The 22056-nt window shown below is 38.2% G+C and overlaps 1 protein-coding gene across 10 annotated transcripts in view; it reads right to left on the bottom strand.

Moving 5' to 3' along the window:
* BCAR3 (BCAR3 adaptor protein, NSP family member) overlaps nt 1-22056 on the bottom strand; it is a 94995-nt gene that overhangs the window by 15108 nt on the left and 57831 nt on the right. For 9 of the 10 annotated variants that reach the window (XM_064719883.1, XM_064719882.1, XM_064719884.1 and 6 more), the window contains one exon: nt 17914-17953. In XM_064719883.1, the coding sequence (XP_064575953.1) occupies nt 17914-17953 (40 nt within the window). Of the gene's footprint in view, nt 1-5155; nt 5524-17913; nt 17954-22056 lie in introns of those variants that run through there. The other variant, XM_064719888.1, reaches the window with a different exon arrangement.

Genomic DNA, 22056 nt, shown 5'->3' with positions numbered 1-22056 from the left:
ACAGAGCTTCCAAACTAATGAGGAGATGGGAGAACTTTGTGATTAATGAACAACTTAAATTTTGTGAGATTTACATATCTTTTCACCAAGTGGATAATTTAACAGAAAGACCAATTGACAGAAAATATGAAGGGGATGCTGGGGCAAGAACAGGAAACACCAGGATGGAAGACAAACATATGAAACAAGAAAGAAGTGAGAGAACACACAGACCATGGACCCCAAGAACATCTGGAAAAGTGAAAAAGAATGGAATTTCTCTAATTCCAAGCCACTAGAGAGCCGTGAACTTGTTTATACAGAAAATGAACATTTTATTGTCAAAGTTCCAATCCCGGATCAATATATAATTCACTGGCTGCAGAGATCCTTTCAGTCTTTAATCCTGTGCCCTTGTGATCCTAACCAGACTGCCTATCTGCCACTATGAATACAAGCATTTAAAAATATTCAATTACATGAATTTATAATGAGTAAAATGTGTATCATTTCACTTATAACTCTACTAACTGGCTACCAAACACAACACACTTGCACAGAGCATTTACATGTAGAACCAAAAGCTCCAATACTGCTCAAAACATTCTTGTCAGTCTTATTTCCTCCTGCACAGAAAAGCAGCATCATTGGCCAAGGCCTCACAAAACAAAAACAGACAGTGATTTCTGAATAGCTTTTGTTTGAGAAAGAACTAACTGGAAAAAGACAATTTCTAAACATAGGAATCTATTTTCTGATTGGAAATTGAACCATAGATCCTGGAACATTCTTCACAGAGGCAGCTTTCTGTAACCTTCCAGAGGGCATAAAGTTCACACAGGACTGCAGCAAGTGCTGTGTTAAGTAGGAGGAGGTACAGAATGGGTGATTTACTCAGAGATGAATGAATACAGGAGAACAGCAATTTTGAAGCCACCAGGTTTCCACAGGCTTCTTCAGGTAACTGGTGACAGCTTCTGAGGTTACTGATGAAAAGATAAGAAATTATCATGAAAACTTCTCCCCAGGACTGCAATGGCTCTTTACAAACCAAATAAACTCCATCATGTGCATGTTCTCACTCTGCTGCTATGAACAACAGAAGCTGCCTGAGTTCACAGGAAGGCAGCCAATTTTTTCTGGTTTTGGCTGTTCTAGAGTTAATTCCTTCTCAGCAGCTGGTACAGTGCAGTGTTTTGGATTCAGTATGAGAACAATGTTGATAACACACTGATGTTTTGATTGTTGCTAAGTCATGTTTATCCTAAGTTAAGGACCTTCTTTGTGTCTCATGCTGTGCCAGTGAGGAGGTGCACAAAAAGCTGGGAGGGAGCACAGACATGACAGGTGACCTGAACTGGCCAAAGGGATAATGCACACCACAGAACAGCATGCCCAGTATGTAACATGGGGAATTACCTGGAAGCAGGGCTGATAGGAGTTCAGGGAGAGGGTCTGACATCAGTCAGTGGGTGGTAAACAACTGCACTGTGCATCACTTGAGTTTTTTTCCTCTTTCATTATTATTTACTATTATTATTATATTTTACTTCATTTCAATTAATAAATTTCAATTTATAAACTATTCTTTTGTCAACCTGGAAGGTTTAGTTTTGATTCTCCTCTCCGTTCTGCTGGGGTGGGGTGGGTGAGTGGCTGTGTGGTGCACAGCTGCCAGCTGGGCTCAAATCATGACAACTAATAAGCAAGATACTTATTTAGAATGAGGGAACTAAAAAAAGACCTTTAGTACAAAGATCAGTTTAATGTTAAGTGAAGGTAATGGGAAAACTTAATTCTAGTGGATTCAACAACCATTTTCCAGTACACCATTACACTTACAACAAATCCTCACATTTCTTTGTAACCACATTCAGAGCTAGGAGAGCTTAATTTCTGGAATACAGACCCTGAGAAATACCGAGTTGAGTGTTATTCAAATCATAATCCTCCACCCAGTGACCCTAGAGATTTGCATTTCCAAATGTAAATTATATTAGCAATTATATAAGGTTTTTTGTTGTTGTTTTAATCTGAGACATACCTAAATAATAGGTAGTATCAAGAAATTAAATACATAAATGCCTACTGAAGAATATTCCCATTCCCATCAAACAGAAGTCACTAGCAGAGCACCAGTGGACCCTATGCTATCTATATATTTATGATAGAAGATAATCAAACTTTTACTGCAGTGTAACTAAAAAATTACCATGGGAAATTGAGAAGAATTTTATAATATAAGACTCATCAAAACTCAAACTGCATCAAGACAATGGGAAATCAAAGCTCGGGGAGCTATACAAAATTTCACATAATTTTGAGCAGTCAGTCTTTTCACATCTGCCCCTTTCCAACAATAACAAATCTAACACTGAAAGGCAGACTGATAATGCTGACTGGTGATTCCATGTAACTCACGTGTTATCAAACCCAACTGCCTCCACACACATGCTGAAACTGGATATATGAAGCCTGAGGATGCCAGTGAACAGATTTAGATCACTGCACACTGAAGAAATATTAATTAAGATCTACTATCTATAAAAAGTGTTTGCAATTCACCCAAGATAAGAGATGGCACTAGAGTAAGGAGCTGCTTATAAAAGGCTTCTTACTCATGTCACATTCACAGCACTAGGGCATTACTCACTGATGTGCTACATCAGCCTGCTGCGAGTTCTAACACTTGGCAGTCCTGAGAACTGCAGTGGCTTTCCCTTTTTGTGCAGCTTCAGCTGAGGCTGAATCATAGCAGAGAATTAAGAATGAAAATACTTGAACTTCAAGGCCCTTCCCCCTCTGATCATGACAACCATACTGATTAGTACTAAAAAAAACCCATCTTGTGGAAAAGTTGATTTCATTAATTTAGACCTCCACATTTTTTAAGTCACCATTTATCACTGATTTAGTCTTAATTTACTTCTCCTCTTCCAAAAAACGCAAATTTAAACAAAAATATTTTGGCTTGGAAGTGGCACAAGTCACAATTTAGTATTTTCTCTTCACTTTCTTCTTTTTTAACCACAAACAGGAACCCCCTTGCCTTGAAGTTTCTCTATTCCCCTCAATGTAAAAGCTGACCTTGACAGTAAATGGCTGTAACAAACCAGATGGAATCATTAAAGGTACTGGGACATCATGACAATAATGAGTTGATCCAAGTTCAGATGTTCTGCACTGATCATTATATTTTCTATTAATGCATGGGAAAATAACCCACATATCTGCTGTGGAGACCTCAGTTTCACACACTAAAATGAGTGCTCAAGAGCTGTACTGCTTCCTGTGCTTTGGTGGGACACAACAAGGCATCTCTGACATTGGCCACATGCTGCTTTCAATTAAATTGGGTAACATAAAAAATTTAGCTCAATGCAGAAAAATGTCTGAATCTCTCAGGAGCAGTTGAGAACTTCAGCATGTTTACTAATGGATCAATTTGGTATTTCATTCCACTTGTAATTACTATTAAAACCAAGTATTAACTTCATCTAATTACACAAACTGATTTTGCTTGATTTTTTTAAAAGTCAATAATAATAATAATAATAATAATAATAATAATAATAATAATAATAATAATAGTAATAAATTTAAAACTGCTGACTTTATTTCATACCATCTTATTGTTCATAGCATCCTACATCCTCTAGCATTTCACAGAATCCATACCATGGGCCCCGAGGTTCAGACCTTACTTGATTTGACCACCTGCTGTTTCTATACCTACAGCCACTTTCTCTTCAGCAAATGCACCCCAGTTCCCTACCATCCAAACTTCTTCAAATAGCAGTTCATCAAATTTAACTATTGCTAAATCTGCATACTGGAACACATGCATTCAAATCTATTTTAAATGCTGCAAATCTCTTTAAATAGAACATTATTTTTGAAAGATCCCAACTGTAATTTGTTTCTACATAAAAGGTTTTATTTTTCACCCTCCATACAGCAAACACTATTAATGTTTCAGTTTCTCTAGAGACTATATGGATTAGACTAAATGGAAAGTTGCCATGACAACAGCACTGTTATTTTAGGTATTAGAAATTCATGCCAAGTTAAATAAAGGGCATCTGCATGGTCAAGAACAAGTTTTCTAAATGCTGTGACAGCCAACAATAACCTCAATGTCATTTAAAAAGTTCTAGAACTGGAGAATTAAGCCTTAAAACAAGAATGAAAATCAATTACAGCACAATAAAGCATCTTTAGTAGTCTATTGTGATGATAATTGCTGACATCTGTCCCAGTCAGAAGAAACAAATCTGACCGGAATAATTTTTTCAGAGTGCCCAAAAGGTCAAGCCCCACACCCCACTTTCAGAAATGGAAAGTTATAAGGCTAAATCACTGAAGGTAAGAGAAGGGGGACAGCTGATCCCAACTTTTAAGTGCTTCCATCAAAGTTTGAAAGCCAGGGCCAGAAGACAGCAACCTTCACATCCTTCCTCACTGCAAGCTCCACGGTGTTAAAGAATAATTCACATAAATCTTAAATAAAAAGATTTAAAAGTGTTACTCACAGATCATCAAAAGTAGTTAGGTGCTCCACATGACAACAGTTCCCAAGTCACTTAGACACTTCTGTTACTGTGACTTAAAATTATTATAAAGGCTTTTCCTCTACTTACAGGGCATATGGAGCATTTTTGCTTAAAGTAAATTATGTCCCTGCCCATGGCAGGAGGTTTGGACTAGATGACCTTCAAAGACTCTTTCCAACCCAAACCTTCTTAGGAGCACATGAGTTTGTGCATCTTGCAATTTAAAAATATCTAAAATATAAGGACAAATCTAAAATTATCTGAAGCATTTAAGAAACACCTGCAATACTGAGCACAACTGCCTGTGTTTTCTTTATATAGGTGAAAAAAGTTAGGGAACCAAATGGTCTGGTTAGTTCAACTCTGAAAACTTGAAAATTTGCTACAATCCTCCTCAGCAAGTTCCTTAGAGGGCATTTTCCCTTAGTCCCTAGACAAAGACAGCCAGCTTCAGACTCACAAAACTGCAAGTTGTTCAAGCTTCTCTCTGAGGCAACAGTGAATTGTAAAGGTGTTCTTTAAAAGAGAAACACTCTGTACCCAACCACGGTATAAAAACAAACACTTGTAAACAAAAACTGAAAGGTTACTGACTAGCACTGCAGTTGAAAAACAGCACCTACCTTGAGTCTGATAATAGACTTACGATGATAAAAGCAGCAAAGTGCTGCAATCAGCATTTGAAAAACATTATAATCCTTTGGCATTTTCAGTTCTGCTGCCTGTGGTTCCTCCAGACTGAAGATGAACAGTCACTACTAGCAGTGCTCTGAGGCTCAGCTCTTCAGTGTCACCGCTGCCTACCGGTGCTGCTACACCCCCTCCTCACAAACCAGTCTGGGACACTTCCCACTGCTGAAGCTGATCCCATCAATTCAGGGACTGCTGGCTTCCAGCATGCCATCCAGAGAGTGCCAGAATCCTCATGTGATCTGTTCCACTCACCAGTGAAATCCTACTCCTCCAGCTTGGCACCCCTGCCTCAGAGATGCGTTTAAGGCATCAGCACAAGCCAAACTTCCCTTCTTGATGAGTTACAGTACCTGACTGTCTCCCAGCACTGAGAAAGGCTTAATCAGTTGTTCCAGCTCAATCAATCAACATCTCTGCCTGCATCATCATTTATATACATGTAAAAGAAAAAAAAAAGAGGAAAAGCAGTTGATTACTGTTTGACAACTGTAAGAACTGAGCTTTGGTAACCAAGGAAAACGGTAAGACTGTTTATTTTTAATTAGGAAGCTTCTGGCAGAGAGTCCTTGAAAAACATAGCAAGAAACCTACCCTGTAAACATTGTCAGTGTCATTGTCAGGTAACCAAGGTACCTTCAATATTTAAAACTCTCAGTGGACAGCTTTATTTTCGTGATAGTCCCATGGCATTGTGCAAACTGCTTGAGAAAGAAAGAACTGAATTCACAAACACGTCTGACTTGGCAAAGTAAAAGTAAGCACCACAACAAAATAAAAAGCAGCAGTTTATTTATGCCTGCGATTCCATTCTCCTGGACAGCACAGTCCATAGCTTATTGACCAGTCAGCATACTGCTCATCAGCGAAGAATCTGCCTGACATACCTCAAGGCTCTGTCAAGAACCAGGGCAAAAAAGAGGCAAACAACTTGGGTAATTACAACTGTAAGAGACAAGACATCACCTCCATAGCAGCCTAATTAACAGATCTGGTGAAAGGAAACCAAATGGACTGGACTGAGGAGTACAAGAGAGCCTGTAACACTTAAGAATGAGAAACTTTGAAAAGATAAATCAATTATTACTGGGGTGGTACCAAAAATTATGGAAGTCACAGATATTCTAGATCTTGGATTAGGAATAAATTAATTCCAAGGAGTGGTTAAAATGAATAGTTACTTGTCTTTTTCACCAGCAACAAGTATATGACATAATTAGGAGGACACAAATACTTATTGATAGCCTCAGGTATTACTTGCAAGGTACCTCTCACCTAATAACAGAGTACTTCCTTCCCACACTGACTGAACAATGGGAAGTGGCCTCAGTGCCTGCATCCAGCAATAGGAACTGGTGCACAAACCAAGCAGCAGCACTGAGAAAAGACATAAAATGTGCACTGCCTTTCAAGGAAAATGGGATGGAGTGCCTACCTGAAAAGAAGAGGAAACCTCAATGTTGATAACAAGGAAATAGAAGAGGGATGTGTAAAGTTCTCTCTGATCACAGAAGGTTTGCAGGTACCTACCACCTGGTGAAGCACCAAGCCCAGAATGCTCAGAAAGGTAGCCAGACTACCTGGCCATGTGTAGGAGATGTTATGCTAGAGACTCTTCTGAGAAAAGGAAAACAAGGTAGGAGTAAAAGAACAGAACATTAAATGGACTGCAAAGTAATAAAGCTGGCAAGAAAAAAGACTGGCCAGAAAAGAAGCTGAAAATACTGACTTTGAAGATGAAATCCTGCTGAAGAGTACTTTATGACCAACTCAAACAATGAATGAGTAGATAATATAACAGGAATGTGAAAGTACCCTCCTTTTCTTTTTGCACTGTGCTACAGCGTATTTTAATTTACTTTGAGTTATTTTTCCCCTTCGAGGAACTCCACAGGATTGCTTTGCAAGTAGCCAGAGAAGAAAAGATTAAAAGATACCATGCAAAACTTCAAACAAAAAAGCCTCAACTGTGATGCCTGTTTCTTGACTGAAATTTTCTGGTACTGTGGCAGGACATCTCATAAAGGACTGTATTTTTAAAGAATATTAATCAAATGTTCTCATAGTAACAACCGAATCCAATTTCAAAACTGGAAGGGCAGGAGGGAGGGATGATAAAAAGGGAAATGAAATTCAAGACTGCATGAGTCAAGGTGTTTTTGCTTTACAATGCTGGCATGACAGTATTAATATCACACACTAAGGTTTCACTTGCAAGACCCAGAACAGAAATTATCAAGACAAGCAATGCAAACAGTAGGTGACAAGGGCTATGAGGATGACTTAGCTATTTTGGGAGCAGAAACAGCTGACTTAACAGTGCAAATAAGGTGGATCACTTCTGCTCTGAAAAGAATAAGAAGTTCCAAAAAGGAATCCTCTAATGGGGTTGGGAAAAAAAGGACACGAATACTATGACCTATCAATGTGTAAACCTACACTGAAATTTGAACAAAGGTTCTCATCCATCATCAAAAGTAAAAGCTCCCAGTTTTTCAAAAAAAAAGGAGGATTGGAGTGGCAGGTCTAATAGAAATGGTAACTGCCAGTTCCTTATTTCCTGTCTGCAATGAAATAAAGAATCAAAAATTATGTATGTTGAGAGAATGCCAGAAACAATGAACCTTAAAAGTGAATGCTGTACAATTTCATACAGCAGCTGCTGATGCTTTTCATCAACAGTGTCACTGATAGGAAAAAGGATACTTTATTTAAATAGTAAATTTTAAATGGTTTTAAAACTAAACAAAAGGGATTTTTCTTTTTATTAAGGTTAGTATGACTTCTGCCTAGATAGCTCAGTGAATGGATGACAACCTTTGCAAGACACTGTGATACAGCAGTATGAAAATTAATATTACAGGAGGGAATCTCAAAGAGTATGTGAGACATCTCTGGGTGACAGTATGGTATGTCCTGCACTGATGGCTATCATGACTGAGGACAGCCTTCAGGCTGCTCCAATCATGCTTCATACATAGCTAAGATTTACATTTTTAAATACTGACTCAGAGAAACAAAGGATGGCTTAGTCAAATATGCACTGCCCTGGCCTTAAATTTTTTACTGGTACTTTGGGTTCTTGGTCTCTGCACATGAGAAACAAACCTGTTTATTGTACCTTAGAAACATCAAATACAATCCTTTTGCTAAGTCATCTATTGATGTATTTTAAATGCTCTCCAGCACCAAAAGGTCAACAATCAGCTTTATTTCTTAGTTTTCAAAGATTCTTCCTAGACTCTTAAATTATCTGATAATCCCTTCATCTGTTTCTGTGGATGGCTAGATTATTTTTCATAACTTTGATAATGAAGCTTAATAAGAAAGGATTTTTAAGTTCATAAAAATCATGGCCAGTTCAAGGAAACTTGAACATATATTCTGTGTTGCGCTCCTAATAGCCCATTAGGAACAGAAATTGAGGAGTCTCTGCTAACCCCATCTGTTATTACAAAGCCTCTGAAGCTATTTAGGATAGTTTCATGGTCTAGTTTAAATTACCCAGCGTTCCTCTGACACACCTAAACTGTGTCCAGCTTGCTCACAGCACATTGCATATGCAGGAGTTTGAGGTGTTCACACAGGACAGTGTGAACCTGCTCACGGGGAACCTTCTTAGGCTGCTTTAATCCTACTGGACAAACAAGGAAAAAAACCAAAGTGGCTTCAAGATTCTAAGTGGCTCAAGTAAAGCAACCACACTCCTTGAGAGTATAAATGCTAGAAAACTCACAAGCAGTCTGAAGTTACCAAAACAATCTCCAGAGCTACAAGAGGTTATTTTGAACTAAATATCAGTCATGGTCATGAGAGTGCTTAGAATTCACATACAGAATGATGATGATTTGTGATTTCATATTAGGGAAAGAGAAATAATTTCAGACTAAATTAGGTGAGGGAATTGTTGGTTAGCCACTTTGCTTTGCAATGCTCTATTCATTTAAGCATTCAAATCAGCCTAACAATATTCAGTGAAACACATGTAATGCTTTACATTTGACTGCACTAAATGGAAGTAAACAATGCAGGCAGGAAGCCAGCTGTAAATGAATGAAGCACTGTACAAGGGTCAAGAGCACAAATCTGATTAGATCCAGCCCAGAGCCAGCCCTGAGCACTGCTGCTGAACGAGTGACGTCCCACGGACACGTCCCCATTACACACACAGGGCATGACCTATGGTCTGAGTGCCTATGGCTACAAAATGGCAGCTCTGGGCTTGTAAGAAAGTACAACAGGAATAAAATTTGAAAGAAAAAAAACCCAAAGAAAATAAAGTAACTTAAATCCTCAGTTGAAACATTTTTCATTTAATACATAACAGTTCTTGCCATAACTAGTTGTTTGTTCTTTTTAATGTAAGAAAAAGTCAGGAAACGGGTAACAACTGATAAATAATTTGTCCATGCAAGCATCTCCACAATGCCCATTCCCAGCTGGTTTTAGCAGTTAGTCCTGCAGATATGGCACGTTGCCTCTAACAAAGCTCTGGGGGCAGATGCCTCCATATACAGGTAGTGCCCAACTTTACAGCTGAACACTTATTAAAGGGGATCAAAACACTGTCAGAAGGCTTTTTATCTGTTCCTAACTCAAATGTCTACAGGCACACAAAGTCCCATCTCCCAGCTCATGTCCTACCATTCCTGTCTCAATTCTTAACAGAACTGACCCTTCCATGTTCTCTGAGATAACCTCACTTCCTGCATGCTGCTGTTGGTGCAGCTTCTGATCATAAACCAACAGATAGAGCTGCAGCTGTAATTACCCTTGTTTGCATTGCAAGGTGTGGTGTGGGAGAGGTCAGCTTAATTTCTTCCTCCTTTCTATTGTGGTTCCGTGAGGCAGTCTCAGAAATAAGCTGCAGTTGTACAGGAATAGTGAGAAAACAGAATTTGCATCTATTTAGTTTATATTGCTGTTTGAATAAATCTCTTTGAAAATCTGCCTTGTATAAAAACCCAAGTCTGCAGGTACAAGAAATAAATGCCCAACCTGCTTATGAGCTTCCTACTAGGTCTTAATTTGCATTTTAAGACATCCAAATGCCTTTGAGATTCATATGTTTTAGTAATGAAAGATCAAATTTTTTCAAAGTAATCTGGCAGTAAGTCTGTCTTTCCTGCTAGGCAGTTCCCTATGATGAATCCACCAGCAGGTTTAATTGAGCCTACCAAAAACTAGCATACATATTCTGGAGCTCCACCTACTGTCTGCCAACCCACGTACAAACATGAAATAATTTTATAATATCCCATCTATTATTCCTTCAATTTGTTCCTTGGACTGGGGAAAAAAAATTATGAAAATACATGAATTTCCTTTTCTTTCAGAATTACTTCACAGTTTATGGGTAATACCTTCTTCTCTCTCCTGCTGACTTAGCTGTCATTAGCCTAACTAGCTTTGCTGGCCAGCATACCAGAGCTGTCTTGCATATAAAAATAAGGCATTAAGACAACTGTTAACTTCAGACTTCTTTATTTGAAAGTCTCCCCAGTCCTGTCAGAGTAAAGTGCTTGTTTGTGTGAAATTTAAACCAATTCTAAGTATAATGGAAAGATGAAAAAAATGTGTTACTTCTCCAGGGTAAGCAGACACTTTAAAATATCAGCTAATTATCTAAAATTCCTGAATAGCCTAAAATACTTCCCTTTTATATAGAGGATGTATATTTTGGATGTGCAGCACTCAGAAAGAAAAGTTACAAGTCACTTGGGCTCTGTCAGAGCTTGGCTTTTCAAAAATCATTCCATGTTTTACTAACAAAAGGATTTGAGGACATGGAGGTAAATGACCTCTAGGTATTCTAGACAAGCAACATAACATTATGCTCCATTATTTGTGTAGATGTTTATTTTCTACAAATATCCAACATACAAAAATGTCAGGCCAACCTGCTGCTTTGCCAGCACACAGCAGTAGATGACATCCCAACGGCAACCCTCCAATGCTCCTCCTGCTGCCCTCTCTGCAGGCCAAACTGTATCTCAGTGTGTCTCCAAAACCAGGCGAGACACACACACACAATGGACCCGCCTTATTCTAATTATTATCTGTAAACACAGCTCTGAGAGATGAGGAGCTTTACCTCTCTAGGTTTTATCAGTAAGAGACCCAAAATGCTTAATGAACAAAATTCATCATCATCATCATCTGCTTTCCACACATTATCTTCTCACTCCCCCTTGTGGCTCATGAGCTTACAGATAGTGAAAAATCAACAGTAAGGTTTGCATGGAGTTAAATATAAACAGCTGATAGCTTTTGCTATTAGTCCATCTTCAAAAAGATGAAAGCTATAAACCAGCCCCCTTTTTTCTCCTATTTCTTTGGAAAATAAATGCACATCACCACATACCCACATTTGCTTTTGGTGACATGGACATTTTGACTTGGGAATATTATCAAAAGGCCAGGGTGGATGGGGCCCTGAGAAATCTGGTCTAGTGAAAGGTGCCCCTGCACAAGGCAGGGGATTGTAACTAGATATCTTCTGAGGTCCCTGCTAACCCAAACCATTCTGTGATAACTCAGCATTTGAGAGCCACTGGGATTAATACTGTGGAGAAAACAAGTAATTAGTTAAAAAACAAGTTTCACAAGATCACTAGAGATAAAATAAGACCAGTTTTTTGTACCCCAGGACTTCTATCCCGTGTTTCAGATTCAGACTTTTCCAGCTTATGTTTCTCATTTGTAAATAAGACCTGAGAGTAGTCACTGATCCTCTAACAAATGTATTGAGAAGTTCAACTAAGTAGCTACTGCCACCAGTGTTACTATTGGTGCCAAGGAAATTAGAGCAAAGTAATTTTATAATTTTCAACTCAAATATCAGCGCATGTAGTGGTTTTTGAGGACTCTAGACCAGACATCACTTGAGAGTTAATGAGTAATACCAGAAGTAGAATACAGACATTAACTGGGTCAAATCCATGGTAAGATAACATGTAAGATTAACCATTAACATGCACAAAGATGCTTGCTGCTCTAAGAATTATCAGCATTTCATATTTACTAAAGCACCCTCAGCATTACAGAAGATGCTCCCATAAGCAAAATACTCTAAACTCCATTTTAGCATCATGAAAGGGGAACGTACTGCTAAAAGACTTCGTAATGAAGGCCAGAATAATTAGAAAGCCACAATCCCCTTGGCTCAATTAATATAAGGATTATCATTCACAAAAAAAAAAAAAAAATTCCATCTCACAGTACACTAACTTCCCTCCACTAACCCCTGATCCACAAAACCCCAAAACCTCAACCAACCAAGAGAACCCACAAACCCCACCAACCACAGAAAAACCCAGATCTTAGAGCTAGCCAAGCCATTCAGGAACTGAGGGCTGGGAAAGAGCAAATAGCTCCTAACAGAACAGGCTAATTTGGGGTTCACTGCTCTAGGAAAACATGAACTAGGACAGTAGACTGAAAGTGCATTGTCTTGCAGAGCTGCAGAATCATACTTCCTGCATAATTTACTGGAAGCACAGCTTACATTTTATTCATCACTTTGCAGCCAACACATTACAGAACTGCTGACTCAACCTTATTTTCAGAGACCAGCCTGTTGGTCAAACAAAATTCAACATGAGAAAATACTGAAACTTGGGTGTTATATTACATCACTAATTATGAATAACTGCATTATCTCAAATAAGATAAACTCCAAATGAACAGGGCAAGATTCCCACCATGATTTCAGGGTAATTAAATACTTTAGAGCTTCTGAATTTCAACAATATATATATGTAACTCCTTAAGTCGTTTTTAAATTTTTTTTCCTGGGCTGATGAAATTGTTTTAGGAACAATTATCATACATACTTAAAGAAATAGGTGCCCTCAGAACATCTATTCTGACAATCTGAGGGGCACCCTGACAAAAAAAAAAAATTGTCAACTTCCCTCTAGGGGAGGACTTCTATAACTTAATGACAGGGAGCAGGGGAAAAATCCACCCCCCTTCTGATTCTGTGCCTCTTGAGAAAAAGCAACCAACTTCCAACAGTCAGGTTCTTACGAGAGTTACAAATAAATTATTATGAAATGTGATTTCAAAAAAGCATGACTCGATTAAAAATATCCAGTCAAGTGTTTCTTTTCCAGCAGAGGGCAGTGCACAACCAGCAACCACCCTTCAAAAATCAAACCGAAGGTTTCATCGAGACCGAAGATTACATGCATTTAATATTAGATTGGCTCTAACAGAATCTTTTATGTCTGAATCACACAGCTTACATACAAGAAGTAACTGCTGTGGAGTGTTTGTGAAGCTTCTGTTCCTGCTATGCAGAGAAACATAAAAAAAAGAGGAAATGTGTCTGTCTGAAGCCTTACTGACATCACTGATGATCTTTGAGTCAGATGACAAACCCGTAGTGACAGAGATGTGTAAAGTCCAAGCTGGCCACATGGGCATACTGCTTCTCTCCTCAAAAAACCACATTCCATCTGATAACTGCACCTTCTGTGATACTGCTGTCCTTGCTGCAGTTGCAAAATGTGTGGAAAACAAGTCCTTCAACCACCCTAGAGACTCAAAAAGAACCTCCTGATCATGTGGTGCCTTAGTGCAGGCATTCCTCCAGCTCTGTTACTTAATGCTGTCAGCCAAGGCAGAAACCCAACAAGCGCTGTGCTCACAAGCCCCAGCTCGCATCGTGGCAGGCAAGTCTCTGCAGGATGTGACACACAGCAGAGAGCAATGCACTGCACGTGGCAAGGGCTCCACTGAGGTGGGGATTTCTCTGACATATTTCCATGTCTAAAACAAGGCTGCTTGCAAGGAAATTTCATGTCATGAGGAAAAATTATTTCCCAAACTGTGGCTACTTGTCATGCTGACACAGATTTTTTCCTAAACTTACATACACACATATAAACTTTACTTTTGATCACACTTACCATAGTATCTTCAGCGAGTAAAATCGTGAGAGTCAAACACCCATGCCTATATTGGATTGGCATCCACAATATTATGAATTTGTGCAATTAACTATACAAACTTCATCAATAAATCTCATAGCTTGATATAAATTCCCTGAAGTTGGATTAAATCCACAAAATACTGTCCTAATTTGCAAAGCTGGAGATAATGATAACACATGGGAATGTCATCAGAATTTTATTTTCAGTTGCACTAACCAAAATCCACGATGAATGACAGTGATTTCTATCACAGTTTGTTTTCTAACAAAACCAAGGAAGAGTAAAAATAGGGGAAAAAAATTAATACTGTGGGGCTGAGACAAGCAAGAATCCTTCAACAGAAGTCCACAAGACACTCTTTTTCTGCAGCTGGAACTTCCTTAAACCAGCAACAGTTCTTTCCAGTCTGAATCTAAATATAAACTTCCCTCATGACCATGCTGAGCAGATGGTCATAAATTTTGCACATTCTCCACTAATGGAATAAAACATAACTCCAAAATTTCAGGCCATAGTAATATTTATCAACTCACTGCTGATATGTATTTCTGTAATTATTAAGCACTATTTCCAGAGGAAATGCTTGAAAAGTTTCCCTGATAGGAAGAGAGAAATCTCTCTTTTTTTCTTTTCATCCTGATATAGCTTCAATGATTACAGCACAGCTTTCTATAAAAAGATCCTGAAGTATTTCTAGTGAATAGGAATGGGACAGAAAGCTATCTTTGGTTCACATGAATTGGATCAAAATGACTCACAAAAAGCTCTCTGACACACACTAATCTGCCAGCACTTGATTATTTCTCCCTTACTGCAGGAATCTGTTCTGTGGATGTGCAGACTCAGGGTGTGGGAAGAACCTGCAGAGGCTACCAATGGATCTATTATTTGGTTCATAAAACTTGTAAAAATCTCACAGAATGTACAACGTGCTATTGTGTCCCTGAATCTCTTTCATGAATTGGGTAGCAGCCTGACTCAAAGCAGTCTGGCCTGTTTTCACTTCTACCATAAAAGGGTTTTTTTGAAAGAGCCATTTAACTGTGACCATGGTTTCAGCAGCACTGTGAATACAAAGGAAGAGTTGAAGCCATATGGACACTTCAGTATACTCAGACTCCAGCAAATCAGTACATTTTTCATCCCCCCTTAGAACCTGCTTCTGCATAATTAGCTCTCTTTATATCTTGAATGAACTAATACATCAATATTCAAGATGTAGTAAACTCCAACTTGTGAGCAATGTAATTTAAAGAATTAGAAACCACAGTTCATCTATAGAGAACATTCTCTTAAAAAAATTATGATCAGTAATTTCTGTCCTGCATCTTGAACAGAATAAAACAGCAGAAAAAACCAATTTATTTTGCCTTTCCTCTGTTCAGAGTATTTCTGAATACAAGGACTTATTTATACTACTTTCAGTCACCAGATTTCAGCAAGGAAAGGTTTGTTAAAAAGCAAAGTGCTACACTCAGCTCTGAAGTTTACCATCAGTCTATCTGCTTGTAGTCACTACAGAGATGATGATGTCCTCACTGCGAAGCAGTACACAACCAAAACCAGCACACTGGTCTGAGCCCAGGTCTTTCTGTAAAACTGCTTTTTAAATCCAGCTAGTTTAAAACTAGCTGTTTGTCTTGAAGAAGAGTAGGTATGACTGTGCAGCCTGATAAAGTGGGTGTGGGTGAAATCTCAAGTGAGGCTGGCCAGGACACCTGAGAACAATCAGTGCCCTCAGGGCTCTGACACGGTACAATTTGCCTGGGACTGCAACTCTTGGGTAGAATTGCCAGCAGCCAAACTACCCTAACACAACTTAAATTCGTGCCAGGTATTACTTTCACCATAATGTAATTCTTTCAAGGCAAATTAATCCAAAGTCTCTCTTCTCTTTCCAGCCTGAATAGCAACATGAGAGAAACAAGAATCAGTGTATCAAGACGTCACAATTACCATGTACAATTAGTTCCAGTGTGAGTTTTTTATTTGAGTGATACATCACACATGCTTCATACCCAAGTTTATATGTGTTTTCATTCAGTAAATCAACACTTCTCTGTTGAGAGACAACACTAACTATATTTTCCTGTGCACTAGAAAATATAAATGTGCTACTCAGAACTTTCATATCCTGAACCAGCAAAATATGACTCCCAAAAGTACTCTTGCTGTTTTCTCCCTCTTCTCTTACTATCCCTTTTTCATTTTAAGGTATTTTTTTACTACTTAAGCAACATCTGTCAAAGCCTACCTGCTAGTTCAAACTACATATGTACAGATTACACACCAAAGAGACCTGTGCAAATAGCAATGGTTGTATAAACATTGCTGCAGAAATCGATTCTTTCAGCTTGAGAAGGTTCGGGCTTGGCAGTTTATATCTGCCGCCATAATGTATTTGGGGATCTGGAAAATTTATAAGAGTTACCATACAGTAAGTTACAGAAAACATTGAACACATGCTTGCTAAAACTGAAGTCAACAAAGGAAGTCCAAGATCCTGTTGGTATGAATTCACCCACAACTTTTACAGTTAAAGTTAGCGGATAAAAAAAAAGTTAAAGGTAACTGATGAGAGACGTCCTTTATTTATGATTGACTGATTTCTGTGTAAGAACACATTTTTAGAAGCAGTTTTAATAGTAATCAAGACTTTTACAGACAAAAAATGTTTTGGGGAGTTATATTTATAAGGAAGCAATTTCTGCATATTTTTCAAAGTTGTAGTTTGAGATTTCTTGTCTAGAATTCCTGTTATAAAACCACTGAACTAGGATCCAAACTCGAAGTTCACTAAAGGTAGGGATAAGAAGGGAAAAACTGAAAAAGGAAGGGGAAGAGAAGGGATTGGGAACCCTTGTGTTCTCCCTTATAAGTCTCTTTTCCCCAGGCTTTCCTCCTCAACATCAAAGCTTTTGTAACTAAGCTTAGAACCACTGCTATTGACAAGAGTCCAAGACAAGCTTCTACCAGGAAAGTTGAAAAACCCAGAAACCACATTTATAATACAGAACTTGCTGAAACAAGACAAGACACATATTGATGAACTGGCACATGATACCTCTGCCTTCCACTCAGTCACACTATTAAAACTGTAACAGCATACTCAGTACAGCACAGTGTGAGACAGTAAATTAAATACAGCAATTAACATGTCCACTATTTCATTGCCTCTGGCATCCCCTCTTCCACAGCACTCTTGAGAAGGCTTTTGACCTTCTCTTTCCTACCATATCCTAACTTCAGGCTGGGACTGAGGCCAGGGACCTCCCAACACTGAACTACCTGTTCAGAGCAGAAATCCATCAGCTGTTCTGACAGTCTCCTATGGCAACCACTTCTTGGACCAGAAGAGAATTTTTACCTGTAATTTCAGTAAGTATAGTGCTAAAACTGTAAACCTAAATTTGAGATTTTTATTATATTTTCAGATGCGTTTCTTTACTTCCCCAGAAATCCATAAGCAAAAAAGACAACTTCTTTTAATCTTCTTTTAACCAAAGCAAGAATTTAGGCAGTCACCATGTACCTGTAAAGAAGCCCCATGTAAAAATGCAAGCGACACTCAAAGTACAATGCCCACAAGTATTTCACTGAAGTTGTAAGAAAACAGCTTGACATTCATATTTAGTTTCTCTGTATGAAAAGACAGACATCTGCACTATCTACCTACAAATAACTGGAAATGCTCTATCAGTGCTGGGTATGGACCAAATAAAATATTTTGAGGGTAAGAAACAGTACCTTACCTTGACATATTCCAATGTAGGATCCAGAATATTCTGATCTCTGCAAGGAAATGGTGCCAGGAGAGAAGGACAGAGAGAAAAACAAACAAAAAAATGGTAAGTCCAAATATAACACCATACTGAAGAGATGCATTAATATGAGCAATATGCTACTTGGTCACATTAAAATCCTTGTTAAAACTTGTTAAAGCTTTATAGCCTACACTATCTCATTTTTAACAAATATATAAATCACTGGTTTCTTCTAGAAGGACATGTAGTGGAGCCAATAGTACTTAATTTGAGAAATAAAATTAATTACACCATTTTAAGAAAAAAAAGAAATCTTGATATTTCAACAGATGGCTGGAATACTTACTTGCGACTCAAAGTATCTGAAATAAATTTAAAAGAGAGCTCTCTCAATGGATTTTGAATTTATTTCTTTGCTTTTATGTCTCTCCATTTAAGCTACTGCCTCTGATAGCACTGGGAGGGCACTGCTCAGAGGAAGTGGAAAGTACTACATTCACTTTCTATACATACAAAGAAGAAGTTCTCAAAATAATCATAATTTCAGCATCACAATTATTTGAACACCAGATAATCAAGTCATTGCCCTAATCTAAAAATAAAAATCTCATCATAGGTTTTCTATACAGACAGATGGCAAAGGGCACCAAAGCCTAACTGAAGATCCTTGCACTGTTACAACTCTTTCCATAAAATACATGTTTATTTTTATTTCTATTTCAAAGCATTTTGTATATTTGTTTTTATTTGAGAACTGGCAGATTAATAGAGTTTGCAGGACATGACTGGATGTTTTCTAAGAAGCTGGGATGACACACGTGGTACTGCCCTTAACTACAAACATGAAACAGGCACAATGAAAACAGTGCAAAATTAGAGAGGAATCCGGCACTTGTTGCAGCAATCAAGTTTGCTACGTGGACAACAGACCTCTATAAATTTAGAAACAGGATCCTTTTTGGTGGTAGCTGTTGCAAAGATGTAACACTACAAACCAAATAAGCAGCTTCAAAAATGTAGAATTTGGGTTACACTGGAATGAATCTATGCAGAAAACAGTCTCTGAATTCCCCATGTTGTTTGGAATGTAACTGCATATGATCTGAAACAATGTTATTATTTGATACTCAAATTTTAGTCTGGTTCCCTAACAGCTTTTAATCCAGAATACCAGAATACTGAGCCTTCTCCATAAAATGATGGTGCTCAACTGTTCAGGCTGTATCATGTGTTGCTGTTTCATATTATCTCAGAATTTATCAAGGGTCAAATTGCCTTCTCAGCTGATGTTTTAAAGAATAAAAAGCTGGAGTCAACGGAAATAGAATTTGGACCATTTGAAACTTTTTCCTATGCAATATACAAAGAAGGATCAACTTGATAAATGTATGAGCAAAAAGCATGTGCAAGCACAGCAGAGAACACAGGGGTGAAGCACAGAGGAAAAAGAAAAGAAAGCTTTGAAACAGAAGAGATGTTTTTCTTCTCAATACTTTTCAATTTGACTGGGGAAAAAAAACCCCCACATTTTTAATCAGTTCAGCAAAGTCATTAAGCATGCCTGATTTCTTCTCACATTCAAATGATCTGTGGGAAGTTGTTCCAGTACCAAATGCTCCTGAAAAACTTTTCAGTTTAGTTCTTCACTTGCCTGTGGAATCTTTCAGGACAAGGGGTCTACCAGCACAGCATATGCAACACACTCTGAAAGAACAAGCCCGCTTACTCTGGCAGTGAATGTGTCTTGTTATGGTCTGCACTCCTGCAGAACAGCCTTCCTACTGACTCCACTGCTGCCTTCCACCTTCTGTTATCAGGCAAATGTTCTTAGGACAGATCAAGCCAAAGCAAAAGGAAAGAGGTAGAAAAACTTCAAGACAAAACAGTAAACAGTTTATTTACTGGTATATAAAGCAGGACATCCAGAAGAAACCAGAGAAAGTAGTGACCTGCATTCCTTTCAGCATCCATGTGACAGAAGTGCTTTGAAAATGTTTGGCTTTGGGAAATGGATGGTGTAACAAGTATCTGCACAAGAACTGTAGTATTTTATCTGGTAAGCAGACCCACAACAAAATGTACAAAACCCTGCCATTCATCCTGAGTCATATAGAAAGATGTTTATGTTGGAGCACTGTTCATCTCAGAGACCTGTCTCCAAGCTGATCTACTCTCTCTCCCCCATCTTCCCTTGTTCATCTTTGTGCAAATTTTTGAAGTTATTTTCAAGGAATGGTGACTTTCATTGATGTGTAGTAACTAACAGTAAAGACTAACTACTGCATTTTCCTGTCATCTGACTTCACCTCAATACTACCACATTACATACAGAAAACCAGATTAAGCAGTTAGCCCAAATAACTAGAAGGTAACCAAATAAAACTAACTCCTGAATCTCAGCTCTGTTGGCAATGATGTTTCTTTATGCCATGGGCTACCAGTGAAGGACATCTATGTCATCATGAAGATAAGAAAAATATAAGGTAAGTTTTTTCTTTTTGTTTTCCCTCTCAAAGAATCTTAAAAAATTATGAACCCACATTCTCATTTATTATATTAGAAGATCTGTAGAAAAAAATTAATACTTTCAGATGACTAACAGATCAGATGAAAGAGAGCAGCAGGTTCTGCCATCTCTTAGAATCGATTTAACTGAAGGTTGGTTTCAACAATATTTTCTTATCTTTCATCAGATTTTATTACCTTTCAAATAATGCTAATGTTTGTCTTCATAAAAAGCTTGACTTTACAGCTGTATTCATTTGCACCTGTTTACCTACAACATTTATGATGTATTAGAGTCTGCACATAAGTCAACCAGTCCTGTGTAAACTGTGGGCTCACAGTTTTATTATTACTGGATTTTATTATGCATTTTGGTTTCCTAATAATCAGATAAGACCTACGTCCACTCAGATAAAAAGCCTATTTATAACAGAATGATGTCCCTAGAACAGAGAAGTTTTCAGAAGACCTCAAGCTGAGGTAAGTATGCAGTAGGACACACAGTATTGACTTCATGCTCTTTACCCATTCTGCCACAGAAAGGAATTTATGAGAGGGATGCAAGCAGACTCCCACATCTGTTTTGGGTATTGCTATTGCTGCCACCTCTTGCTATCACCTCATTTCATGACAAAACAAAATCCCTTTCCAGCACGTTTTTAATCATAGGAACAAAAAAGAAGAAAAAAAGCACCTGACTTGCTACATGCAATTAAGGCATTCTCCTGAGTAGTGTAAATCCTCTGTTGCCTCTTCCACACACACAAGGTCTGTGTGGAATCTGTGGAAGCAAAAACACCCCTCCAGTAATATCTGACCAGAATCTTAGCCCTCATGATTCTGAGGCTTTTCCTAGCCAGAAACACATTCTCTCTAGAGACTGACATCTGACAACCCCTTTTTCACTGCTGGCTGATCCTGCAGACATACAACCCTTTAATCTGTCCCTGGTTGTCCTTGGAAATGATCTCAATTTCTTTTCACTCCAGTTTCAAGATTCTTATCAAGATTCTTATGTGCTTTTTTTTCATGCATGTGTTTCTTGCTGCTACGGCCAAGAAAATACACAGAGCTTGCAAACAAGCGTGGTGCTTCTGCAAGCCCAGAAAGAGATGAAGGCGAGAAAACAAAAAACGTGAAGTTGCTCTTTTGCTTCCCTCTTTGTCTCCCCATAGCAACATTTGCTGCAACAATGAAGTGTTTGGTGTCATCCTGGTTGGCATTGACTGTCTATGAGCAAGTAGTGAGACATTTGACCACTATGAGAAACAACATAACTTCCCAGAAAATAGGAATAATCATTGTATGAGGACCCCTTCAAAATATAACTAGAGCTGACTGAGATGAGACAGGGGGACAGAATTCAGCTGTTACTGTGCTATTTCTCTACTTCCCAACATATCTGAACAATGGCCAAATGTGTGGGGAGAATTCAAAGATTAAAAAAAAAGGCCCTTTTGAAGTTGTCACCATGAATAGTCACTAGCTAAAATGAAGGGGAAAAAAAAAATCACTGTAAGCAACTTGAATCACACTTCTGGTATGGCAAACTAAACACTGTCATACTGCCAGTTTCAAATCCTGCACGGATTTGAAGACAATAAGCAACAAAACACGAAAACTGGG

This window comes from Zonotrichia leucophrys, chromosome 8, assembly GCF_028769735.1.
Source record: "Zonotrichia leucophrys gambelii isolate GWCS_2022_RI chromosome 8, RI_Zleu_2.0, whole genome shotgun sequence".
NCBI lineage: Eukaryota > Metazoa > Chordata > Aves > Passeriformes > Passerellidae > Zonotrichia > Zonotrichia leucophrys.
Note: the sequence above shows the minus strand (reverse complement) of the source record. Positions and strands in the feature narration are given on the sequence as shown.